This window comes from Meriones unguiculatus, chromosome 20 (assembly GCF_030254825.1).
Source record: "Meriones unguiculatus strain TT.TT164.6M chromosome 20, Bangor_MerUng_6.1, whole genome shotgun sequence".
In the NCBI taxonomy this organism is placed as follows: Eukaryota; Metazoa; Chordata; class Mammalia; order Rodentia; family Muridae; genus Meriones; species Meriones unguiculatus.
In genome coordinates, this window is record NC_083367.1 from 54,031,484 (window position 1) to 54,058,904 (window position 27,421).

General features: G+C 39.3%; 1 protein-coding gene across 2 annotated transcripts in view; it reads left to right on the forward strand.

The window, feature by feature from the left end:
* The window catches only part of Ascc3 (activating signal cointegrator 1 complex subunit 3), a 312,592-nt gene that overhangs the window by 264,895 nt on the left and 20,276 nt on the right, over positions 1 to 27,421 (forward strand). For both annotated transcript variants that reach the window (XM_060373328.1, XM_060373327.1), the window contains exon 37: positions 11,489 to 11,713. In XM_060373328.1, the coding sequence (XP_060229311.1) occupies positions 11,489 to 11,713 (225 nt within the window). The remainder of the gene's footprint in view (positions 1 to 11,488; positions 11,714 to 27,421) is intronic.

Sequence of the window (27,421 nt, forward strand, 5' to 3'; positions counted from 1 at the left end):
TTCAAATCTGTAAAATGCATAGGCATGCATCTGGCCCCAGGCCTGACACTGATGTGTGTCTTCTTTCTCTCCTGATGTCTTCTATGCTGCAGGAGCTAAAGGGTCCCGAGTTTCTCTCAGGTCACAGTCCTGCTGATTTTTCTCTGTTGTGCCCATTTCCTATTTCAGTAACTTCACTTTAAATTTTTATTGTTTTCTGTTGTTTGGATTTAATCTTTTATTTAAGTAGCTTGAGGTCATTAAGTTGAGACAGCTTCTTCAGTTTTAGTACAGGCATCAATTTTATACATAGGTTCACTACATATGTTCTAGTGATAGCCCACAAAATCAGATATGCTCTGTTGTTATTTTCATTCACTTCAAAGTGATTTCTGAATATTGGGGCATTTTCCAGAGATGTGTTTGTTACCAACGTCTCATTTAGTTTTCATTTGGTTATAATATAATATAATCTGAAACTCATTTGTAGCAAATAATATGATCTGTCTTGGTAAATGTTTCTTGCATGCTTGAGAATAATGGTTTTATAATGTTGGATGGAGTCAATTTGGCAGAGTTCAATTCTATTGTATCCTCAATCATTTTTATGTTTAAGATTTTATCAGAGCCGATGTGGTGGTGCACACTTTTGATCCCAGCACTCAGAGAGCCTGAGTTCAAGGCCAGCCTGGTCTGCAAAGACAGTCTGGGACAGGCAAGGCAACAAAGAGAAACCCTCTTTCAAAAGACCAAAAAAAAAGAGAAAAGAAAAAGAAAAGGAAGGAAGGAAAGAAAAGGAAAAGGGACAGAAAGAAAAAACAATTTTATCAGTTTATTGATTTTATATTTTATCAGTTTCTAAATATTAAGTCTTTGCCTATTACAGTTTTGATTTTCCTGTTTCTGTGCTTTACCAACCTTTTTATAAATTTAGAAACTGTTTAGATAAGAAGTTTCTCATATTTTTAGAGCATTTCATGTGGTTGGTTCTATTATCTTCAGGAAATGACCTTTTATTTTCTTTAGAAGTTTTAAAACAAAATATTTTTATTATATTTTTACCTCCTCCAAGCCCTTCCAGATCCTCCCCACCTTCCTACCCACCTGATTTCACATTCTTTCTTCTCTCTCTCTCTCTCTTTCAAAAACAAAAAAAGAAAACCCAAGAACACAAAAAATTTAAAAAGCATACAGGAACCATGGAATTCATTTTATGTTGGCCAACTACTGAACATGAGGCCTTCCCTGAAATTCAGTTGATAAACCCTGTGTCACTCAATTGGAGAAAACTGATTTTGTCTCTTGCTACAGCTATCAGTTGCCATGAGCATCTTAGGAGTGATCTTTTCAACCTACTTCCCCTTCTCCATGCTGAGATTATTTTTTTTCTGGCTTGTTTTTTTGCTTATATTATGCCTGATGGCACAGTCTCTTTGAGTTCATATGCACATCAGCCCTGTTGAATCTAGAAAGATGCTGTTTCTTTGGAGTCATCCACCCTCTGGCTCTTGATATCTTTCGGCCTCCTCTTCTTTATAGATCCCTGACCCTTGAAGGGAGGGATTTAGACATCTTATTTAGAGGTGAGTTCTCCAAGTCTCTGACTCTGTACATGTCCAATTATGCTTATTTAAGTTAATTTCCATCTACTACATGAAGATGTTTTTCAGATGACAGTTGGGTGATGCAGTGATCGATCAATGGATGTAGCAGTATGTCCTTAGGAGTCTTTTTATTGTTGTGTTCATTTAGTACAACAATGATAGATTTTATCCTAGGGCCCATGACCTTTCTACTCGTGTTCCTTCCTTCGTGAACAGTTGAAGGTAGGGATCTATCTCGTAGATAAGGCCTATATCCCAATAAGAACATAGTTGATTTCCACCATAATCATTTATGCCACTATTGCCCACATGTATTTTGCAGGCAGGTTGCTGTGAAGGGTTCATAGCTAAGTGACATTAATTACTTTTCTCCTCTGAAAGCACATATAGTACCTTCCAGTACTGTGAACACTAGTCAGTAGGAGGTAAAGCTGCTAGTTGGATAAGACTTCAATTGATAACCTCTTTTTCTTATGTATGTGTGTACATAAATATATACAAATATGATCTGCTTGGTCTGTTTTGTTGTTTGTGTATATATAATTTCAAGGCTAATTACTCTGCGTTGGACTACCAATAAAAGGGCTTGACCCTTGAAAAGGCTAATTATCCTTCTCCCAGTAGTCATTTGTTGCCTGTGCTTCTTTTTGTCTAGGGGTGGGACCATATGAAAAATTCCTCTTCCACATTAATATGCCCATTGATATTACTGTTGTTCCAGTCCTATTTATATAACCATTTCTAGAAAATAGTGTTTCACAGCAGAGTTTTTGGTATTCCTGTTCTTAAAATACTTCCGCCCCCTCTTTTACAGTGTTCCAAGCCACAGATGCAGGAACTATAGTGTAGATACAACTGTTGGGGCAGTGTTCCTCATGATCTGTTGATCCCTGCATTGTGTCTGATTGCGTTTTTCTGGGATGGTCTCCATTGCTTTAAAGAGGGCTCTTGATAAGGATTGACAACTACTGTTGTCTGTGGGTATAAGGATGAAATTTAGACTGTAGTAACAAATTGTGCTGGTCTAGCAAAGTGGTGGTATTAGATTGTTTTTTAAAGGTCATGAACTCAGTAGCCCTAGAAAGCTAGATAGGTTTCCAGAACTGGGCATGCTTTCCCTGCTGTAGAGTGGGTCTTAAGTCCAAGTAGACTTAAGACTTCAGACCAACCAACTTAAGTTGTTGGTTGGCACCAACGTGTGAATGTTCTTTATTGCTCCTTTGTGCATATTTAACCATGCTGGTGTTTACCATGGTTCCTAGATATTACAGCTGGATAAGACTGTTTAATTGCTTCTCTCCCTTGAGCTTGCATCCTATTTTCTTGAACCATGGAAGTTAAACTATAGAAAAGAAGCATTCAGGTCAGATCCAGCTCCAATCATCTGAGTCCTATGTCATAAATGTTCAGTATCTCTAGTAATAAGGGCTTAACCTTCAAAGTACTTTTAATTTGCATTCCGCTGGTGGCTAAGAATGTTAAACAAGTTTCAAGGTTTTTCTCAGCTATTTGTTTTTTTCATCTGTGGAGAACTTTCTGTTTAGTTCTATACCTGTTTTTTTATTAAATTGTTATCTTATATATTAATTATAGTTAATTATAAGTTTATCCCAGCTGTAGCCCCCTCCCTCATTCCCTTCCAATCTCACCCTCCCTTCTCATCTCCTCCCATGCTGCTCTCCAAGTCCACTGATAGGGGAGGTCCTCCACCCCTTTCATCTGACCCTAGCTTATCAGATCTCATCAGGACTGGCTGCATTGTCTTCCTTTGTGGCCTGGCAAGTCTGCTCCCCCATCACGGGGAGGTGATCAAAGAGCCAGCCGCTGAGTTCATGTCAGAGACAGTCCCTGACAATCCCTGTTCCCCTTACTAAGGAACCCAATTGGAGACTGGGCTGCCATGGGCTACTGCCATCTGAGCAGGGGTTCTAAGTTATATTCATGAATGGTCCTTGGTTGGAGTATTAGTCTCAGAAAAGACCCCTTTGCCCAGATATTTTTGGTTCTGTTGCTCTCCTTGTAGAGCTCCTGTCCTCTCCAGGTCTTACTATCTCCTTCTTCTTTCATAAGATTCCCTGCACTCTGCCCAAAGCTTGGTTATGAGTCTCACCATCTGTTTTGATATACTGCTGGGTAGAGTCTTTCAAAGGTTCTTTGTGGTGGGCTCCTGTGCTATTTCCTGTTTTCTCCTTCTTCCAATGTCCATCCCGTTTGTAATGGGCTGTATTCTTGGTGTTCAGTAATTTTAGTTCTGTATGTATTCTAGATATCATCCCACTGTCAAATGTATAATTGGTAAATAATTTTTTCCATTCCACAGAATACCATTTTGCTCAATGATGGTGTGTTTTACTATACAGAAGCATTGTGGTTTTGTGAGGTTCATTTATTAATTGCTGGTCTGAATGTCTGCTCTGTTATGATCCTGTTCAGAATGTCCTTTGACTTGCCAATGAGTTCAGACATATTCCCTACTTGCCCTTCTGTCAGATTCAAAATATCTGGATCTATTTTTATTCTTCTACATGCATCTATCTAGTTTGACAGGCATGATTTGTTGAAGATACTGTTTGTTGTTGTTTTTTCTGCAGCATGTATTTTGGCTGGTTAAAAATCAGTGTTGGTACATAATTCATGTCCAGGTTTTCAGTTTTATTCCATTGATCAGTGTGTCTGTTTTTATTCCAATGCCAAGCTGCTTTTATTACTATAGCTCTGAAATACTACCTGAAATCTGGAACGTTGATAAAAAGCAGGTATTTTATCATTCAGGATAATTTTGGTTAAAGTGGAATCTTTTATTGTTGTTTTTCATATAAAGTTTTATTTTTTAATTTCTGTGAAGAATTGTGTTAAAATTTTGATTGGAATTGAATTGAGTCTATATATTGTTTTGTTGGGTGGCCATTTTCACAATGTTAGTTCTACTGACCTATGAGGATGGGAGATCTTTATATACTCTGGTGGTCTTCTTCAATTTCCTTCTTTGGTATGTTAAAGCTTTTATTAAGCAAATCTTTCATTTGTTTCCGCAAAGTTACTCTAAGATATTTTATAAGGCTACTGTGAAAGGTACTCCTTCCTTGATTTCATTCTCAGTATGTCTGCTGGTTTTTTTGTTTTGTTTTGTTTTTTAATTTTTTATTAATTACACTTTATTCATTTTGTATCCCCCCATAAGCCCTTCCCTCCTCCCCTCCTGATCCCATCCTCCCTCCCCTTTCTGCATGCATGCCACTCCCCAAGTCCACTGATAGGGGAGGTTCTCCTCTCCTTTCTGATCTTAGTCTATCAGTTCTCATCAAAAGTGGCTGCATTGTCCTCTACTGTGGCCTGGTAAGGCTGCTCCCCCCTCAGGGGGAGGTGATCAAAGAGCAGGCCAATCAGATTATGTCAGAGGCAGTCCCTCTTCCCATTATTATGTAACCCACTTGGACACTGAACTGCCATGGGCTACATCTGTGCAGGGGTTCTAGGTTATCTCCATGAATAGTCCTTGGTTGGAGTATGTGTCTCTGGGAAGTACCCTGTGTTCAAATTTTCTTGTTCTGTTGCTCTCCTTGTGGAGACCCTGTCCTCTCCAGCTCTTACTATTTCCCACTTCGTCCATAAAATTCCATTCACTCTGCCCAACAATTGACCATCAGGCTCAGCATCTGCTTTGATAGTCTGCAGGGCAGAGGCTTTCAGAGGCCCTCTGTGGTAGGTTCCTAGTTTGTTTCCTGTTTTCTTCTTCTGGCTTTCAGAAGCCCTCTGTAGAAGGTTCCTAGGTTGTTTCCTGTTTTCTTCTTCTTCTGATGTCCATCCTCTTTGCCTTTCAGGATGGGGATTGACCGTTTTAGTTAGGGTCCTCTCTCTTGCTTAGTTTCTTTAGATTGTCTGCTGGTTTTTAATAGGGAGCCACTGCTTTGTTTTTTCAGTTTTTTTATTTTCTTATTTTTATCTTTTTGAGATTATAATTTAGTTGTTATTTTCCTCCTTCCATTTTCTCCCTTAAAATCTTCCCACTTCCTCCTTCTTGTTCTTTTTCAAGTCCATGAACTTATTTTTCATTTTTTAATCAAAGTAGATTTTTCCCCCTCACATTACATATACTGATATTAAGATTTGCCCTCTCTACTCCTCCCAGATCCTCCTCACTTTCCCTCTTATTGGGATCCACTCCCTTTCTGTTTCTCATTAGAAAACAAAAGGCTTCTAAGGGAATGCAATACAGTATAACATAATATGATTTAAAAAAAAAAAAACCACATTGAAGGTGGACAAAACAGTCAAACAAGTCAAACAGAAGCAAATGAGTCCAAGAGAAGCTACAAGAAACAGAGACCCCCTTTTTTGTACACTCAAAAACCACTAAACTGGAAGCCATACCATGATGCAAAGGCCCTGTACTATTCATGATGCCTCAGTCTTGTGAGGTCATATGTGCTTTGATCGTCTTGATTTAGAGGGCCATGTTCTCCTGATGTCCTCCATCTCCTCTGGCTCTTACATTCTCTCTCCTCCTTTTCCACGGGATTCCCTGAGTGGAGGGATTTTTAAGGAGACATCCTAATTAGGGCTAAGTATTCCAAGGTCTTTCATTTTCTACATATTCTCTATCTTTAGATCTCTGTTTTTGTTCCCATATGTAGCAGGAGGAAGCTTCTTTGATGATGGCAAAACAAAACATCTCTGAGTACAGCAGAATGTCATTAGGAGTTATTGCTACTTTATTATTTTAAGAGCAGTAGTATTTGGTTTTACCCTGAGTTCAATGGGCTATCCATCTAGTCTCAGGTCCTTGATCACCAAAACAGTGTTGGGTGTGGGTTCCATCTTGGAGTGGCCTCAAGTCAGATCAGATATTGGTTGGTTACCCCCACAAGCTATGGGCCACCATTGCTGTAACACATCTTGCACACAGGACACCATTGTAGATCACGGGATTGGTGGCTGGCTTGGTGTTTATGTCTCTCTTTTGGTACCATGCAGGCTACCTTCCTATACCAAAGATGCTAAAATGTAGAGATGAAGGCTCTCTACAGGCACAAGTTCTACTTATTCATGTTCAGTGAGCTGTGTGGGTGTTGTCATCAGCAATGAGGCCTCCCTCCCTCTAATTTTGTATATGGCAACCTATAATCTTGGCAACAGCTAGGTTGTTTGGGGATTCCCTTGAAACCCCTTTGACCAAAACACAATTTGATGTAGCTCAGTCTTGGGACTGGAAGCCTCACTTGGTAACAAGAGATGACCACATGGAAGTCTGCCTCCTCCTTATTGGGCAATTCATGTAGATCATCTTCTCACGTGTATTTATTTTAGGAAGTGCTACTGTATTAGGTTTTAGTACCACCTCTTATATAGCCCTTAATTTTAGCAATCTCTCCCCGTATTCTCATCCTCTTCCCTCCCACTACCCACTTCATACTCTTATTCTAGCTCTGTCCACATACATCTAGAACTGTCTGTTCTATTTCCCTTCTCTAATGAAATCTGTCACCTGCCTCCCTCCCCAGGCCCTTAGACTATACCTAACCTCTGTGGTTCCATGTATGACAGCTTGGTCATCATTGACTTAATAACTAATATACACATACATATGTAAGCAAGTACATACCAGATTTGTCTTTGTGGATCCAGGATACCTCACTCAATTTTTATTTAGTTCCATCCATTTACATATGGATTTTGTGATTTAATTTTTTTAATGGCTAAGTAATACTCCACTGTATAAATATACTACATTTTCTTTATCTGTTCTTCTGCTGGTTACATCTGGGTTGTTTCCGGTGTCTGACTATTATGAACAGAGCTTCAGTGAACAGGGTTGAGCAAGTTCTCTGAGGTAGTATGAAGTGTTTGGGGTATATATGCCCAAGAGGGATATAGCTGGATCTTGAGGTAGATCATTTCCCATCTTCGTAAGGAACCACCACGCTGATGGCGGCAGTAACTGTACAAGTTTGCATTCCCACCAACAATGGATGACTGTGCCTCTTAACTTCACATACTTGCCAGCATGAGCTGTATTATAGTACTTAGCCATTCTCACAGGTGAGAGATGAAATCTCAAAATAGTTTTGATTTGCATTTCCCTGGTGGTTAAGGATGTTTAACATTTAAGTGTTTCTCAGTCATTTGAGTTTCTTCTATTGGTAATTCTCTATCTAGATCTGTTCTGCATTTTATAATTAGGTTATTGGTTTTTCTCATACTTAATTTTTTGAGTTCTGTATATATTTTAGGTATTAGCCATCTATTAGATATGTAGCTAATTTTAAAAATTCTTTTCCCATCCTATAGGCTGTCACTGTGTCCAAATGACAGTGTCCTTTCCTATACTGACGCTTTTCAATTTCATGGGGTCCTGTTTATTAATTGTTGATCTTAGTGCCTACCTATACTAACAGTGTTTGTTCAGAATGTCTTCTTCTTTGCCAGTGTGTTCAAAGCTATTCCCCCACTTTCTCTTCCATCAGGTTCAGGGTACTTGGTTTTATGTTAAGGTCTTTGATCCATTTGGAGTTTAGTTTCTGCAGTGACAAGTTTGGATCTGGTTGGATTCATCTGCATGCACCCATCCAATTCTAATTCCATTTGTTTAAGATGCTGTCTTTTTTTTCCCCAGTGTGTATTTCTGGCCTCTTTATTAAAAAATAGGTATCCATAGGTGTGTGAATTTATGTCTGGTGTTCAGTTCCATTGATCAACATGTTTATTTGGGGGCCATGATGTTTGTATTACTGTATGTTGGTACCAGGGCAATAATGCTTTGTTAAAAGAATATGAAAATGTTCCTTCAGTTTCTGTTTTCACTATCTGTGTCCAGACCCATAGTACCCCTCAAACAGGGCCCCAAGTTCTATTTAAGAAACCTCTTGAGTTCACCCTCTTCCTAGCCTACCACCCACACTACCCGTTGCACTGATGAAGGGCTTCCTGTAATCTGAACTCTGAAACACTTGAGTGGCTCCATTACTGAAAACCAAGCATCATCTGCTCCGCGACCTGTTATGGTGAAGCAGCAGCCACAGTACAAGGTGCCTACTAACTAAGACAAGATAGATATCTGCACCAAAAAACAGCCAAGATATTATGCCTCTTCCAGAAATTAGCGCCACTATTGTAATAGACCCTGAAAAAAGCAGTTTAGCTGAAGCACAAGACAAGGACTTCAAAATAGATTTTATGAATATGCTCAAGCACCTTAAAGGGAACGTTAATAAATAACTCAATGAAGGCAGTAAAAACACAGATAAATGAAACAATTAAAACAATTCAAGATGTCAAGGGAAAATTTAGTAAAGAAATAGAATAACTAAAGAAAAGTAAAACTGAAAATGAAAAGTTCAGCAAGTCAAACAAAAAGCTCAGCGATAAGCCCCGCCAACAAACTGAAAGACATAGAAGAGAGAATTTCAATTCTTGACAAGGTAAAAGAAATGGATGGCTCAGCCAAAGAAACTGTTAAATCTAAAAGAAATTGGGACACTATGAAAAGATCAAACCTACAAATTATGGAATACAGGAAGGAGAAGCTCAGGTCAAAGGCATGAAAAAATATATTTAACAGCTCAAATATGTATTATAAATCTTAACCATTACTGCTGAAACAGGAAAAATACAAGTTATAACCAACAAATCAACCTAGAAGATAAACAATCTAAGAAATGTGATTTGCCCCCCCAAAAGAATCAAAGAATAAATGAGGCATATAAAGTATGCTTTCAAGAAAAGTATAGATTTCTAGAAAACAGCTAAGATTATACATTTAAACCTAAAACATATCACCAATCATGTTAAGTATAAATGGCTTAAACAACCATAGTCCAAGTCAAGGATTACCTGCATAATAAAGCTGACTCCTGTTAGTTCCTTATCAGCTTCCATGAGATATATAGACCCTGTTTTCCTGCTTTATTTTGTGTGGATAGTATCATTAATTATGCAAATTATATTCAAGAATTTTTGTAAACCTGTAATTCCTTGGAGCTTTTTTCTGGAATTCAGTTTGTTTATTTGGAAGCATGTGATCCCTTTAGAGGTTGCTTTTATGATTTTTTTCAAGCAGATGCAGAGTAGCATTCACTGTATAGCCTTCAGACAAGACAGTCTCCACGCTGTACTCTATGCTCTATGATTTTTTTTTCTGCTCTATGGGATAGGAATCAGAATTAGTCTAAGCACTGTTTTAGTACTAGACATAGGGCCTTGTAAAGTCTTACTGTGTTTTGAATGACTTTATTTTTTCACCCAACTTTAGGCAATTTCTTAACATGCATGCTCTAGACCAGTGGTTCTCAGCCTTCCTAATGCTGTGACCTTTTAATATAGTTCCTCATATTATGGTGACCCCCAACCATAAAATTATTTTTGTTGCTACTTCATTACTGTAATTCTGCTGTTGTTATGAATCATAATGTAGATCTCTGTGTTTTTTCAGTGGCCTTAGGTGACCCCTCTGAAAGGGTCATTTGATCCCCAAAGGAGTAGCATCCACAGGTTGAGAACCGCTGGTCTAGACAGTATTCTGATGAAGACTCAAAGAGGAATTCCTGCAGATATCTAGAGCATGTGTGCACAAGTTCTCTAAGCCCTCTACCTTTGATCTGTCACCATCTTCTATAGTGTGGATACATAAACTTTAGCCACCTTCATATCTATGGATTTACAAGTCCATCACAATTCAAGAGTCTTCAAAGGCACTTCAATTCTGCCTTTCTGCACTACATCCTAGAAAGTCTCCATACTGTAAGCTAGGCAATAGTACAGCCCACCTAGTTTGTTTTTTAAATCTCAGGTGTTCCATTGTCTTATGATCAGTACCTTAAGAGTCACGACTTCATATGCTTTGTCCTTTCTCTGTTAACCAAATGCTATCAGACCATTTATAACATTAACCCATCACCAATGCTACAGAGGATGTTGAACTTTCTTATAGCTAGCAGTAGGCTGAATCTCAACTATATATTTGGGAAAATAAGATTTCTCTTTTACAAAAATATATTCTAAGTAGATAAATCTGTTTTTAATGAAACAGGCTATTTATCGATTTAGACTTTGTTCTCTGTTGTGTCAGTCAAACACCTATTGAAGTCTCTTAAAAAATAATCACCAATAGCTTAGCGTTTAGAACACGGGGATTTGATGGTGATGAGTTTTTACTTGATAGTCCTGTTTACTTGATGGCCCTTTGCGCACCTCACTAGTCCCACTCCTGACCCTTTTTCCAACACTGCTTTGTTTTTTCCATTCTTCACAGATCATAAGCCTCACTTTCTTGGTTCTCCAAATAGGAAGTATCTTTAGTACTCTGTTCTTAGCATATCATAACATTCATTATACTTTATGGAATTGATTGTTTTCCCTAGTGAGAACATGGGGTTGGATCACTGCTGTGGCCCTAGTTCCATAAAAGCATGTAATGCATAATAGGTCCTCTATTCTTTTGTTAATCTTTTAAAAACAAAGGAGTGCTCGTGGATTTCAAATATATTGTACATTATTATCTTTTAGTAGTATTTACATAGTATTAAATAAAACAAAATTTGGAAGAATATGGATATTTATGATTTTTAATAATTAATTTTATTTTATGTGCATTCATGTGAAGATGTCAGATCCCTGGAAATTGGTGTTACAGACAGTTGTGAGCTGCCATGTAGGTGCTTGGAATTTAACCTGGGTCCTTTGGAATAGCAAACGGAGCTCTTAACCACTGAGCCATCTCTTTAGCCTATTTATGATTTTTATAAACCATGTTTTAAACATGATCAAGGAAAATAATAATCACAGCTAGGGGTATAGCTCAGAGGTACAGAGCTTTTCTGGCATGCCCTGGGTTTAATTCTCAGACCAAAAAATAATTAATATCAGTGAGAAGTATTTTCATTAAGTTGAACTTTGTCTTTTTTTTACAGGATGCGGAAGAATACACAGACTTGCCAGTAAGACACAATGAGGACCATACGAATAACGAACTGGCCAAATGTCTTCCTATTGAATTAAATCCTCATTCATTTGACAGCCCTCACACCAAAGCGCATCTCCTGCTTCAGGCACATCTCAGCCGAGCCATGCTGCCCTGCCCAGATTATGACACTGATACCAAAACAGTCTTAGACCAAGCCCTCAGAGTATGTCAGGTATGGCAGTCTTTCTGACGTCTGTGTGTTAGGGTTATTCTAGCTTTGTTGAGAGGCCACCTGGTGAATCAAATCAATACTTTTCTCTTTTCTATTGTTATTACCGTCATCATTATTATTTATAATTTATTCACTTTATATACCAGTTGTAAACCTCCTCTCATCTCCTCCTGGCCCCACCCTTTCTCCCTCTTCCTGCCCTATCTCTTTTCCCTAGTCCACTGATAGGGCAGGTCCTCTTCCCCTACTGTCTGACCCTAACCTATCAGGTCCAATCAAAACTGCCTGGATCTTCTTCCTCTATGGACTAGCTAGATCACCCTACCAGAGTGAAGTGATCAAGGAGCAGGCAACCAACCAAGTTCATGTCAGAGACTGTCTCTTCTCCCCTTACTAGGGAAACCCACATGGAAAATGAGCTATCTATGGGCTACATGTGAGCAGGGGGTCTAGGTCCTCTCTGTGCATGGTCTTTGGTTGATGCATCAGTCTCTGCTGGCCCCCCTGCGCCCAGATCTATTTTGTTGGTCTCCTTGTATGGCTCCTGTCCCTTCTGGGTCCTTTTGTATCCCCTTTCTGCCATAAGATTCCCTGCGCTCTGTCCAAAGTTCGGCGGCCATGAGTCTCAGCATCTGCTTTGATCCTTTGCTGGGTGGAGTCTTTTAAGGAATAGCAAATATAAATACATTACAAATCCAATTGCAGCCAGGTATAGTGGTGAGTACCTTTAATCCCAGTACTTAGGAGGCAGAGGCAGGCGGATCTCTATGAGGACAGCCTGGTCTTCAAAGCAAGTTCCAGGACAGCCACGGGTTTTATACAGAGAAGGTATGTCTCAAAAACAAATCAAAACAAAACAACAACAAAGCCAGTTTTAGTCACATTCTTTAAATTTTTTTTTATTTATTATTTATTATAATTTATTCACTTTTTATCCCGGCTATGGGCCCTTCCCTCATCTCCTCCCAAGCCCTCCCTCCCTCTTCTCCTCCTATGTCCTTCTCCTAGTCCAGTGATAGGGGAGGTCCTCCTCTATCTGTCACTAGCTTATCAGGTCTCATCTGACTAGCTGCATTGTTTTCCTCTGTGGCCTGGCAAGGCTCTACCCTCCGGGGGAGGTGATCAGAGAGCCTACCTCTGAGTTCATACCAGAGACAACCCCCGCTCCCCTTACAAGGGCACCAACTTGAAGACTGAGTGTCTGTGAGCTACATTTGAGCAGGGGGTTTAGGTCCTCACCTTGGTTGGGGTATCAGTCTCTTCAAGGATCCCAGGGCCCAGGTTTGGTTTTTTTTGGTTTGGTTTGTTTTGTCTGGGGGGGGGGGGTTGTTTGTTTGTTTTTGTTTTGTTTTTTGTGTTTTTGTTTTTGTTTTTGGAGGGATCTTTTGGTCTCCTTTTAAAGCTCCTGTTCACTGCAGGAACTTTTCTGTCGCCCTCATCTTTCATAAGATTCCATGCACTCTGCCCAAAGTTTGTATAGCTGTGAGTCTCATCCTCTGCTTCAATACCTTGATCAGTGGAGTCTTTCAGGGACCCTCTCTGGTAAACTCCTGTCCTGTTCCCTGTCTTCTCCTGTTTCTCATGTCTATCTCATTTGTCCTTCTTAATGAGGATTGAGCATTTTCCTTAGGGTCTTTCTTGTTTTTTAGCTTCTTTGGGACTATAAATTTGAGTATGTTTATTCTATATTATATGTCTAATGTCCACTTACAAGTGAGTATATACCATGTATGTCTTTCTGCTTCTGGGATACCTCACTCAGGATGATCTTTCCTAGTTCCCACCATTTGCCTGCAAATTTCTTGATTTCCTTGTTTTTAATAGCTGAGTAGTATTCCATTGTATAAATGTACCACACTATCCATTCCTCCATTGAGGGACATCTAGGTTGTTTCTAGCTTCTGGCTATTACAAATAGACCTGCTACGAACATGGTTGAGCAAATGTCCTTATTGAATCGGGGGGCATCTTTTGGGTATATGCCCAGGAGTGCTATAGCTGAGTCTTGAGGTAGTGCTATTTCCAATAGTCTAAGTAAGCGCCAGATTAATTTCCAAAGTAGTTGTACAAGTTTGCACTTCTACCAGCAATGGAGGAGGGTTCCCCTTTCTCCATATCCACTCCAGCATGTGTTGTCACTTGAGTTTCTTATCTTAGCCATTCTGATGGGTATAAGGTGAAATCTCAGTTTTAGTCATATTTAACCAGAATGTTTTGAAGAAGTATGTACAGGAACATTTGTATGCATTGAGCATAGAGCAGTAAACAGAAGAATCCATACTTTTATGACTCAAGCTGGCAAAGGCTAACAGTTAGAAATGGAAGTCAAGGCCTATGTCATAGCACACATCTATAATCCCAGTGCTTAGTAATAAAACAGAAGAATCCATACTTTTATGACTTCAGATGACAAAGGCTGACCGTTAAAAATGTAAGTCAAGGCCTGTGTCATAGCACACATCATCTCTATCCCAGCGCTTAGGTAGCTGAGAGTGAGTTTGAGGCCAGCCTGAGCTATATACAAAGTGAAAGTCTACCTTGGCTGCTTAGTGAAACTCTGTTTCTAAAAGCTATTATAGAGGGGGGAAGGTGCAGTCATAGATCTTTGGGTGATGAGGAGAGTATGTTCTGGACACAAAGTAGTTACTGAAGCTCTCCTGTAGGAAGCCACTTGTTCTACTCAAAGAAAATCAAATTGGCTATTTGAAAAACAATGAAAAGAGGTGGTTACAAATAGCACAAAAAAGAGGTAGATGTGGAAATTGTGCAGAAAATTTAGGTTATTCTGTATAGGGAGTTGCTGAGCTTGGTATGAATTTTAGACTTGACTCTAAAGAAGTAAAGCATTGGAGCATTGTTTCACTGGTGATGTTAGTAATGCCTATCAGTATTCTCAAAAATGTAATCCTTCAGTTTAAGATAACAGTAATAATCTCCTATATTAACATAATTTATATAAAAAGCAAATACTTTCTAATTCCAAAAATATTAGTGAAAACTAAAGCCCTGCTTTACATTTTGCAAAATGCTTTGATATCCAAAGTAATAAATTTCACCTAAACCCATTACCTTTTTTTGCAATCAAGAAATCATATCCAAAAATCTTCTAGGTCTGTGTGATCTGGCTAGAATACAGATACACCTTTAATCCAGGAGACAGAGGCAAGCATATCAGAGTTCAAGGCCAGCCTGGTATAGAGCAAGTTTCAGGAAAAGAAACTTGCAAGGCAAGGTGATACATGCCTTTAATCCCAAGCAATGAAAGTAAAGTTAGTTTGTAAAAGGAAGCACCCTTTAAAAGTGATCTCTAATTGAATGGCAGAAAACTTGATAGATAAATCAGAAAAAAATTTTACAGAATAGGATACGCCCAACTCTCAGGAGAAGAGAAGGGGAAGGGAAGCTCTTTTAAGGGGCAATGAAGAGAGGAGACAGTTTTCCCAGGACAGATATATAGAGACAGGTTGAAAAGAGATTGTGCCAGAGAATGAGAAGGAGCCAGAAGATTCGAAAAGATTGCTTGAGTTAGTATGAGGCCAAACAAAACAATTCAGAGGTCAAAACAAAAGTCAGATTGAATAAGTTAACTGGAAAAAGAGTTTGAGCCAGAACAGCTGAGTTGAACCAGGCAGCCCAGAGCTCAGAAATAACAAGAAAGGGTGAGCTTATTAAGCAGTAAGTCTCAGAAGCTGAAAACATTCTGGGCCTAGATTAGATTGTACGGAGGCTAGCAGCATCCAGGACTAGGCCTCGGTTAGAAGACTGAGGCAGTAATCCTCCCAGATGACAGTTATATCAGACACATAAAAATTACCTTTACAGTTGTAATGTTTTTTTACTGAAGTATATGAAGAAAAACTCCCCTAGTTGTAAGGCAATTTGAGAGGAAGAGTATTGTAATAACTTTTTCATATCATCATGAGCATTAGAGTCTAAAGACCTACCAGTTGAAGTTTACATACCTTGAATTGCAGGCTTAGGTTTTTTTCACCAAACCTACTTTATTTAGGGCTCTTAAAAACCTTTACCTCCCTCTCCCTTCCCCCATCTTAGGCAGGAGATTAGTAAGGAAAATGGCTGTAGACCTATCTACTTCCTGCTAATTAGGGTCAATGGGTCCTTAGGGGATTACCAAGCTCAGTCATCAGGATCCCAGCAGTCCAGTCTAAAGGCCAACACCAAGCAGCAACACCAATCAGCACAATGAAGATCAGGACAAGTTAGCAAATGCCACAAGACTTAGTTTGGTTAGCAAATGCCACAAGACTTAGTTTGGTTGCCCTGAGAAGTTCTCTGGAACATTTCTCTTTGCAAAGTCAAGTGTTGAAGCACAAAAACCAGTGCAGCGATATCAACCCAAAAAGGGATTTCCACTGTCTTGGGCTTCCATATATCTCCTCTCCTGGGAGTCTACCCACAAATGTTCTCAGCTGGCCAAAGTCATGTCTCTCGCACAAGAGAAATCATGGCAAAACATCAAGTGCCCTCTCACAAGCCAGCCTCCAGCAAAACATCACATGCTCTCTCACAAGGCAGCTTCTAGTAAAACATCACATGACTCAACTGAGTCTTCAGAGAAACCAGAAACTTCCACTTCATTTAATGCTTGAGGGTGAGGCAAGAAGTATTGAGGAGTATAAATGTGGTGGATGAGAACTGGTTGGATCCTTAATGGTCCTTGAATAGCTTCTTTTAAGAGCTGGCTGAATGTGACAGGGGACTGGACAGGAGTTTTTAGCTAGCATGAGAAACTGAAGGTGATTCGGGGCTTCTCCAGCACAGCTGAAAGAAAGAGGCTACCCCCGACTAAGGGAAGCCGCAGGAGGATAGGTTTAAGTGAAGGATGTGCATTGACAAGATTGAATTATAAGAGATCTTGACTTTCTAGAGTTTACATTTTTAAACATTTCTGTAGTTTTTGAAAAGTGTTTTTAAAGGCACATTAAGTCTATCTGATGTGCCTTTGTATCTAATGTACAAGGGCATTCTTTCTGTGTAACAAGAGCCTAGGCTCTCCTGGACTCACTTTGTTTCCCAGGCTAACCTCAAACTCACAGAGATCCGCCTGGCTCTGCCTCCCAAGTCCTGGAATTAAAGGTGTTCACTACCCCACAGGCTACAAGGACATTCTTTAAAATGGTAAAGATTCAAAGCCTAGGACCTTTCATATAATCTTATTTTCCAACAGTTCCATTGATAAAGTCTACATATGTGAAAAATATATTGTTTCTTCTAGGAAAAAAATCTAAAATGGCTTCATTGAGAGATTTTAACAGCACCCTTATATGGGTAACAGTTTTACTATGCTTTTTGTTTTCTGTTTATGCTATTCTAAAATGCTTGAGTGTTTTATAATTAAACTCATTTTTTATACTTTGTTTATTTTTTGTTATTGTTGTTTGAGACAGGGCCTCTCTTGTAGCCCAGACCATCTTGGAACTCACTGTGTAGACCAGGCTGGCCTTGAATTCTACTTTTGGCTCCTCCTCTACCTCTGCTTCCTGGAATAAAAAGCATTTGACACCACACCTAACACATTTTATTATTCAAAAGTAGTTACCATACAAAATTAAAGTAAACAGGGGTGTTAGAAATTCAAAGGGAGTAACCTCTAACACATCAGTGTTTTTTACACACTTTTGTAGCTAACACATGATCTGCCTCTCTAGGAAGTTGATTTGACATTCCTCATTAGTCATGCTTTACAGGGTTAAAGTTCTGAGTTTTCAGCTGTGGCCCTGGATACTTATTTGTGTTTGCTGTGGCAGTTTTTCATCCTTTTCACAATGACAATTAATGAACACTGGGGTCAAGAAGGCTTGCATGAAAGGTATAAAATGAAGTAATTTTTTATTTTTGTAAATAAATTGGTTAATAGTATAGTTTTTACCTGAATATCATGTATAAAATTTATCTTACATAAACAACTTAATAAAACTTTCCTTTCCCATATTTAGCCAAATAACTTTATTTTAGTCCAGTGTCCCACATCACTCCAACATATTTTTTCTTTTTTTTATTAATTATTTTATTTATTCACTTTACATTCCGATCGTAGCCCCCTCACTCCTCTCCTCTTGTTCTCACCCCTACTTTCCCCTCTCCCCCAGCCCCTACTTCTCAGATACGGGGAAGCTCTCCACCCACCAACTCAGACCAGCACATCAAGTCAAATCCTGACCTTAGCCCTCTCCCTCCTCTTCTTCTGGTCACATTCTCCTTCTTCTTTCTCCCCTGCTCCTCAAAAAAGGGAAGCCCTCCCTATCAGCTCACCCTACCACATCAGGTCACATCAGGACTTAAAACATCTTTTTTCCTTGTGACCCGTCGAGCCAGCCCCACCAGGGGGGAATGACTGAAAAGCAGGCAGAAGAGTCCATGTCAGAGACAGGCCCTTCTTCCCTTCCTAGGGGACCCACATGTTAGCCAACCTACCCCTCGTCTGCATATGTGTAAGGGGCCTAGGTCAAGTCTATGCATGGTCTTTGATTGGTGACTCATAACCCCCCTGGGCCTAGGTTAGTTGGCCCTGCTAGTCTTCTTATGGAGTTCCTGTCCCCTCTGCGTCCTCTTAATCCCCTGTTCTTACACAAGACTTCTTACACTCAGCCCAGTGTTTTAATGTTTCTACCCTCTGTTGGGCAGAGCATCTCAGAGGACAGCTATGGTAGTCTCCTTTCTACAAGCATTCCAAGTATCGTTAATAGTGTCAGGAGTTGGCACTCTCCCATGGGGTGGGTCTCAGATTGGTCCAGGCACTGGCTACTTCAGTATATTCTGGTTTCTAAATTATATAATTATGGGATCAGTTTGCCCTGGCCTCACCTTTGAAATCCTGTTCTTGATCATCTTGACTATAAAATATAATAAATGATATTGAGAAACTCTTCCTTTTTTTTACTATGCCCATTTTTATTATTATTATCATTTATTACAATTTATTCAATTTGTATCCCAACTGTGGCCTCCTCCCTCATCTCCTCCCAATCTCCCCCTCCCTCCCTCTTCTCCTTCATGCCCCTCCCCTAGTCCACTGATAGGGGATGTTTTCCTCCCCTTCTATTTGACCCTAGCCTATCAGGTCTCATCAGGACTGGTTGCATTGTCTTTCTCTGTAGCCTGGCAAGGCTGCATCCCCTAGGACTCCCCCTGGGGGAGAGAGAGCCTGTCACTGAGTTCATGCCAGAGAAAGCCCCTGCTCCCCTTACTAGGGAACCCACTTGGAGACTGAGTCTGTGGGCTACATCTGAGCCATGGTTTTAGTTTTAGGTACTCTCCATGCATTGTCCTTGTTTGGAGAAACTGTTCCTGAGCATGAGCCTTCATCTAGGTTATAGTTGATGTGCTCAGAGTCATATACCATTGAAGAAAACTGATTTTGCTCTCTTTTTTTTTTTATTTTATTTTTTTTTATCAGTTACATTTTATTAACTCTGTATCCCAGCCGTGTCCCGATCCCTCATTCCCTCCCAGTCCCTCCCTCCCTCCCTTCCTCATCTCCACCGTGCCCCTTTCCAAGTCCACTGATGGGGGGGACCTCCTCCCCATTCATCTGATCCTGTTTTATCAGGTATCTTCAGGACTGGCTGCAAAGCCCTCCTCTGTGGCCTAACAGGACTGCTCCTCCCTTCGGGGGTGGGGAGACCAAAGAGCCAGTTATCGAGTTCCTGTTAGAATTAGTCCCTGTTCCCCTCACTTTGGGAAACCAATTGGTTACTGAGCTACCACAGGCTACATCTGAGTGGAGGTTCTAGGTTATATCCATACATGGTCCTTGGTTGAATGTCAGTCTCAGAAAAGACCCTGTGCCCAGATATATTTGGTCCTTGTGGAGCTCCTATCCTTTCCCCATCAGACTAACTCCCCTTCTTTCTTATGATTCCCTGTACTCTGCCAAAGGTTTGGTCATGAGTCTTTGCTTTGAAAACACTGCTAGTTAGAGTCTTTCAGATGCGCTCAGTAGACTCCTGTCATACGTTCAATGCACATCCCATCTGTCTTTCTAAATGAGGATTGATCATCTTACCCCATGTCTGCTCAATTGATTATCTTTTTTAGGTGTATAGATTTCATTATGTTTATCATATCTTATAGGTCTATATAAGTGAGTATATCCCGTGTTTGTCTTTCTCCTTCTGGGATATTTCACTCAGAATGATCTTTTCTAGATCCCACCATTTGCCTGCAAATTTCATGATTTCCTCCTTTTTGATTGCTGATTTTTGAGTAGTATTCCATTGTATAAAAATACCACAATTTCTGTACCCATTCCACCGTTGATGGACATCTGGGTTGTTTCCAGGTTCTGGCTATTACAAATAGAGCTGCATCAAAGATATCATCCACCATGACCAAGTAGGCTTCATCCCAGGCATGCAAGGGTGGTTCAACATACGGAAATCCATCAATGTAATCCACTACATAAACAAACTGAAGGAGAAAAACCACATGATCATCTCCTTAGACGCCGAAAAAGCATTTGACAAAGTCCAACACCCATTCATGTTTAAAGTCTTGGAGAGATCAGGGATACAAGGCACATACCTAAACATAGTAAAGGCAATATATAGCAAGCCTATAGCTAACATCAAACTCAATGGAGAGAAACTTAAATCAATCCCACTGAAATCAGGGACAAGACAAGGCTGTCCATTGTCCCCATATCTCTTCAACATAGTACTTGAAGTCCTAGCCAGAGCAATAAGACAACTAAAGGAGATCAAGGGGATACAAATCGGAAAGGAAGAGGTCAAAGTCTCACTATTTGCAGATGATATGATAGTATACATGAGCGACCCCAAAAATTCAACCAGAGAACTCCTTCAGCTGATAAACACCTTCAGCAAAGTGGCAGGATACAAAATCAACTCAAAAAAATCAGAAGCCCTCCTATATACCAAAGACAAAAAGGCTGAGAAAGAAATTAGGGAAACAACACCCTTCACAATAGCCACTAATAACATAAAGTACCTTGGTGTGACCCTAACCAAGCAAGTGAAAGACCTGTTTGAGAAAACTTCAAGTCTCTGAAGAAAGAAATCGAAGAAGATATCAGAAGATGGAAAGATCTCCCGTGCTCATGGATTGGTAGGATTTTGCTCTCTTAGCAGCTGTCAGTTGTCAATAGCTTCTTGGTTAGAGACGGGAGCTTTGTGCCTATTTCCCATTCTCCATACTGGTTTTTTTTTTTTTTTTTTTTTTTTCTGGTTTGAACTTATGCTTGCTGTCACAGTGTCTGTGAGCTGATATTAAGATCAAACCTGTTATTTTTGGAAAATGCTGTTTCCTTAGAATCGTACCATTTCTGGCTCTTAAAACTTTTCAGCCTCCTCTTCTGCATAGATTCATGAACCTTGAGAGGGGAGGGTTGCTATACAAACATCCCATTTAGGACTGAGTGCTCCAAAGACTTTTACTGTGTGTGTGTTGTTCAGTTGTAGATCTCTATGTTAAGTGCCATCTGATGCAAGAAGCTTCTCTGATGCTCTGCTCTGTGGATATACAATGTGTCATTAGAAGTTGTACCACTACTACTCCAGTGGGTATCTCTTACAGGCAGGTCACTATTGTGATTATATTTCGCTTCCAAAAGCACATCACCTTCCAGCACTATGAATGTTTGTCAGTAGGGGTGAATCTTCTAATTGGGCACCAGCTCAATTTTTCTGTTTGATGACTTAATAAGTGATGTCTTCCATAGGGTTTCGCCATCAGGTTGTGGAACGTAACCAATAGCAATGTCAATTGCCTATAATGTTTTATTGGGAGTCTGGGACACCTTTGGCCAGTGATTAAAAAAGAAGCAACCAATTTATAGTATTGGGAGTTTTATTTGGTATTATATGTTGCCTAGTTGGGGCATTGTTGTCCCATTATATGGTAAGTCCATTTAAATTCCATATACACATGGAAGATTCTACAGTAGTAGGTTTACTTATGGCTTTTCAAAAGGCCTTTAGTTAAGTTGTCCTTCCCAGTATTCTCTCTGCCCTGACCTCCCATTACCCGGTCCAGTTGATCCTCCTCTTTATCCCTTTATACCACTATAGTCTATTTTCTCTTCTTTGAAAGATCTCCTCCTCCATGGCCCCCTCACTAACTACATTCATTCAGAATGTATGGATGAAACACACATATCTAAAGTTTAAACGGTAATATCTACATAAGAAAACATGCGTAATGTTTCTCTCTGTGTCTGGGTTACTTTACTTAGGATGATTATTGTTTCAACCTTCATCCATTTAACTGCATAGTTCATAATTCCTAATAACTGAAAAACATTCCACTGTGAAATTGTACTACATTTTTATTATCTATTCATCAAGTTATAGATATCTAGGCTGTTTCCAGTATCAGGCTATTATGAATAGAGCAGCAATAACATGGATGAGCAGGTATCTCTGAAGTAGAATGTAGTATATGCCCAAGAGTGGTATAGCTGGATATTATGGTAGATCTCTTTTTAGCTTAAAAAAATAGTAATTTTAACCAACTGCATAGAGGAAGGGAACATGCAGTTGTGTTGGGATGATGATATACCTTTCTCTAGATAAGTTTATTGAATTTGCAAAAGCACATCTTTTAAAGTTCACTGATACAGTTATTTAGCCTAAAGATCCAAACAATAATTTGACTTTTTTAATTTATTTTTAATTGATTACAGTTTGTTCTCTTTGTATCCCAGCTATAGCCCTCTCCCTCATCTCCTCCCAATCCCATCTTCCCTCCCTCATCTCCTCTGATGCTTCTCACCCAGTCCACTGATAACAGAGGTTCTATTCCTCTTCCCTCGGACCCTAGCCTATCAGGTCTCATTAGGACTGGCTGTATTGTCTTCCTCTGTGGCCTGATAAAGCTGCTCCCCACTCAGGGGGAGGTGCTCAAAGAGCAAGCCACTGAATTCATGTCAGAGACAGTCCCTGTTCCCCTTACTAGGGAACTTACTTGGATACTGAGCTACCATGGGCTGTGCAGGGGTTCTAGGTTATCTCCATGCATGGTCCTTGGTTGGAGTATCAGTCTCAGAAAAGATGCCTTTGCCCAGATTTTTTGGTTCTGTTACTATCCTTGTGGAGCTCCTGACCCCTCCAGGTCTTTCTATCTCCCCCTTCTTTCATAAAATTCCCTGCACTCTGCCCAAAGTTTGGCCATGAGTCTCAGCATGTGTTTTGATACCCTGCTGGGTAGAGTCTTTGAGAAGCCCTCTGTGGTAGGCTCCTGTCCTATTCCCTGTTTTCTCTTTCTGATGTCTGTCCTGTTTGTAATTGACTTTTTTTATAGCAACTTCTGATAAGATAAATAAATGTATGCCATATATCACATAACCCAATGTATTTTCTATAACTCACATTAATTCTGAAAATAAAATCATCTTCAATCTATTTCTTTTTCTTTTCTTGATTGAAAACAGGCTGTAATGTAGCTCATGGCAGTGGGTCTCCAGCTAGTTTAGTGCAGGCCTGAGTCTGAAGTCCTGACTCTTGAGCTTCCTCTTCAGGAGTGGCAAGTGGCAAGGATTACGTCACAGGCCTGTGTGCCTCCACGAATCTACTGTTAGCCTGTGCAGTGCGCCACACCTAGAGGCTGGTAAACTATGGCCAGCCAGCGCACTACTCACTGTGCTATATCCCTAGTTCTATTCTCTGTTTAAAGTATGATAATGGATAAACAATATGTGTGTTTCTGCAAGTATGGCTCCATGTGTTAGAGTATGACAAGAAGAGAAAATGACCAAGTTACATTCAGTGCCACAAAAAGTGGAAAATGCAAAAAAGAAACAATCTTTTGAATGAAAAAAAAATAGTATAATGATAAAGGTGCTGGGTCTAGATTTCATTAGCAAATGCTTCTGCCTTGTGGAGATTACATGTAAAAATATTTGACTCCCAACGACTCAAACACCGTAGAGGAAGGTGAGTGTGCTTACCTGGTGCTCACTAGAGTGGGCTTGGTGGATGGAAATGCATTGAAAAATGTCACTGTCATCTTAATGAGTTTAGTCCTTTAGAGCCCAGTACAATTAACAGTGAAAGTAGTCCAGGTATTACCAAGCTTAAAAAGGAAGTACTTGGTATAATCCTTAATACAATACTTGTAAGAATGTTTTGCTATTACAAATGTTAGATGAATCTTCTGTATTCTTAGTTAAATCCTTTCAAATGTTAAATGCTTCTAATTAGACAAAATGAGATTTTCTTTAAGTAGGTAGCACAATAAGTTTCAGAAGATCTCTCCAGATCATTTTGATAAACGTAAGATAAGTGGATTATATGTAAACATTATGTCTGTTTTGCACATTTATGTCAGGAAATATTAACAGTATGAGAGGATTTTCATGTCTAAGGTATACTGGGAACTTCTGATAGCTGTAACATGGCTGTCTGGGAAGATGAATAAGGCAAAAATATGGCATGTGGGAGATATCCATTCATCACGAACAAAGAAAATGAATATTTTAGTTTTTTTCTCTCTAGTTATGTATTAGGAGTTGGTAGGAAGGATAGAATTTGATATGTGTGTTTGCATATTTCTCCACAACTTAAAATTCTACTGCCAATTTTTTAATTTTCTATCAACATGTGTGTAGTCCACTGCTATACACATTTTAATGTGGTGTCATCAAACTCATAAGAGAACAAGCTGGGGTCTGATTCAGGCTGCTTTCTTGGCCAGGCAGGCCAAGAGCCCCTTCTTGCCATAGAAGCTTGCTGAAGTTTTGCTACTGGTTAAGGATTTAAAGCAGATCAGTCTGTGTGAAGTTAATCATTTATTCTTCCGAATGAAAAGATCCACTCTGCAGTGGACACTCAGTCCAGCCAGTGAGAGCCACATCCTTGCTCTTCAAAACAATGACCAAACCATCTAAAACAAAGCATCATTCTTACTGGGGATGCAGTAGAGCCAGCTGGCTTACCACTTCCAAAACTAATACAAATGTCTATGCTTTGTGGTGTTAGACACCTTTATTTACTCCTGTGAATTTACAAGCAATTGCCCTTCAGGGACTATAATATAATTTGGAAAGCTTTTTCCTCCTGGGCAACTGTAGCTATAAGCTTTTATATGGCAGTTCAGGGGTGGTTTATTGACAGTGTGGTGCTGTTGTGAAGGATCTTTCTATCCCCAGTTCCTCTCCTCACACCCACATAACAACCCTTTTCCCGGTTGGGGCTTTAGGAAATGAGTAATGCTTAACCCATTTGTGTGATCAATTCACTTAAGCAGCTACTGTGAAATGTTAATCACAACTTTAATTTGTACTGCATTAGCATTTTGATTAACTTGTAGGCTTGCTAGCACACTTGAAGCGCTTTTACTCATAGTTACAGCTCGGAAATGACTTTTTGATTAATTAAGTTTGTTAGACAGCAGCTGAGCTTCCTGAATGCTAACCTTCTTGGGGTCAAAGTTCAGGGAAAAGTTACTATGAACAACTGTTGCTATTGAAAAAAGATCTTATAAATGTACTTTCAGCATTTTAATTATTGATAAAATATTGTATCCTCACTTCACATGACATGAACCTTTAAATGAATGTGCCTTTCTCTCCAGAAAGCTACTCTCAAGGGTGTTCTCATCCTTGCAAAACTTGCAGGAACTCTTGAGCTAAGTAGTGGGTTTGTTCACAGTCTAACAAAAGTTTTGACAAGCTCCTGCAATGAGTTTCTAGTTGTGTTTGTTTGTTTGTTTTCCATAAGCTTTTCATTTGAGACTACTTTATATTTTAAACAAAGGTTGTCTAATCCTTACTGCTCTGAATGTACTCACTCAAGTCTGATCTTGGAAGCAAAATAAAATCAGGCCTGCTTGAATGGAAGTTTTCCAGAAAAAGTTTCAACCAGTCCCTTTGATGTCCTAGGACTTCTGTTCCTCTTACATTAACATCTCACATATGTTAGTACAATATATTTGTTATAATTATAAGCTGATATGTATTATTATTAACCAAAATCCACAGTTATTCAGGGTTCTTTGTTATTTACATATTATCTTTTTTATTCTCTTCATACTATCATTAAACATACTGTATGAATTTGCCTGACTTTCCTGTCTCTCTTGGCCTGTGACAGTTCCTTAGACTTTCTTTGGTCCTGTAATCGTTCTGTAGTCATTGTACTTCCGTGAGACCCCACAGTTAACTTTGTTTCGCTACATTATTGTAATTTTCTCTCATTCTGGATGAAATAAATTTCTTAAGATCCAATCAAAGATCCAATCTTTACGTTACTTAATTCAGGCAGAAGTGGCAACATTGCCTGCCATTTCAAATGTTGGCCTGGTGACTTCATTATGATTGTGATCTCTTTACGCTCAGGAGATATGTGAGAGAGGTGGTGGGATAGAGAAAGGTTTTCTTAACAGGGAGGAAGTCAAGGAAAAGAGAAGATCTGCAGAGCGCTGCAGCAGGAGCACAGGGCTGGCACCGGCAGGGCTCTGTGCACATTTTGCAGCCCATACACCGACAGATTTCATTTTTTTAAAGTTGAGGTTTCAGCTTTCCTTTACTATTCTGTGTCAGTAGTTCTGTCATACAGTGAAGTTGACTTAACTGTATTAGTGCTCACTGTTCACTTTTATTTTGGATTATTTTACTCCAGAATGAGTTTTGTTTCAAAAAATAGAATGCTTAAATAGCTGATGTTGACATATAGCTCTATGGATTGAAGCCAATTCAAGTGTTTTGTTTTTAAAACTTGTATTAACAAAATGTATTCATAGAGACAGTAATTACTTAATTGCATTATTTTGCTTAGATTTAATGTTCATTTTTTTATGTGTGGGAAGGAGATGTGAGCCAACTGAAATCCGTTTTGAAATAAGGCAGCATGTGTGTAAGTCAGCGTAGTAGAGTCTCATGCAGTGAGCACAGGTCTGAAATGGGAAAAATGAGATTAATCTTCACCCATATAACTCTTGTGGATGTTATTACACATTCACTGGTCTTCTGTAAGCTTCTCTTTCCCAGTCTCTCACAGTTGCTATTGGAAAGGATTCAGTTAGGTTACTTGTGAAGTGTTTTTACAATTTATATACTACTTTACCGATATTTTCATCATAATGTTGGCACACAATTTGACTTTATGTAATTCAGTGTTTGGGTATTTTCATAATAAATGCAAGAGATTTCTATTATTTGCTAAACTTAAATGTTTGCTGTTTAAAGTATAATCTATCATAGGAGTGAGAAGAAAAATATTATTAGATTGGATAAGTTGGTCTTTCTGCCACTATAAAACTAGTTGAATTTAACTGTGTAGAGCAAACCTGAGACACTTAGGGATGCCTCTGCTGGATTTGTAGTGAATGTTGAGGTGAGTCCGGTCCACACCCTAAAGCATGCCTTCAGCTAAATAAATCTTGCTGAAGTTGTTCCTTCTCTTTTCCTTTACCCTTGCATGCCATGAATCACTTCAGAAGTCCTTGAGGTTGAAATGCCTTTGGGGGTGTATACTCTTGTCTCTTCTGGGGTCTGCCTTTTTGTTCCATCATCATCTTCCTTCTGGTTTTGCTCCCTCCCTCATACATAGGCAGACACAGGCTAATTCAACCTAATTCGTTTTCCTCATCTCTGAAACTCACGTTGAACAGTTCTTCTTGTCCTGTAGAGATGAGCTAGCCTCCTCTTGTCTCTAACTACTTCCTTCTATGGAGCCAGCTTCTGTTAAAATTTTATTAAGATTTTTTTAAACTATTTCTTAAACTAAAATT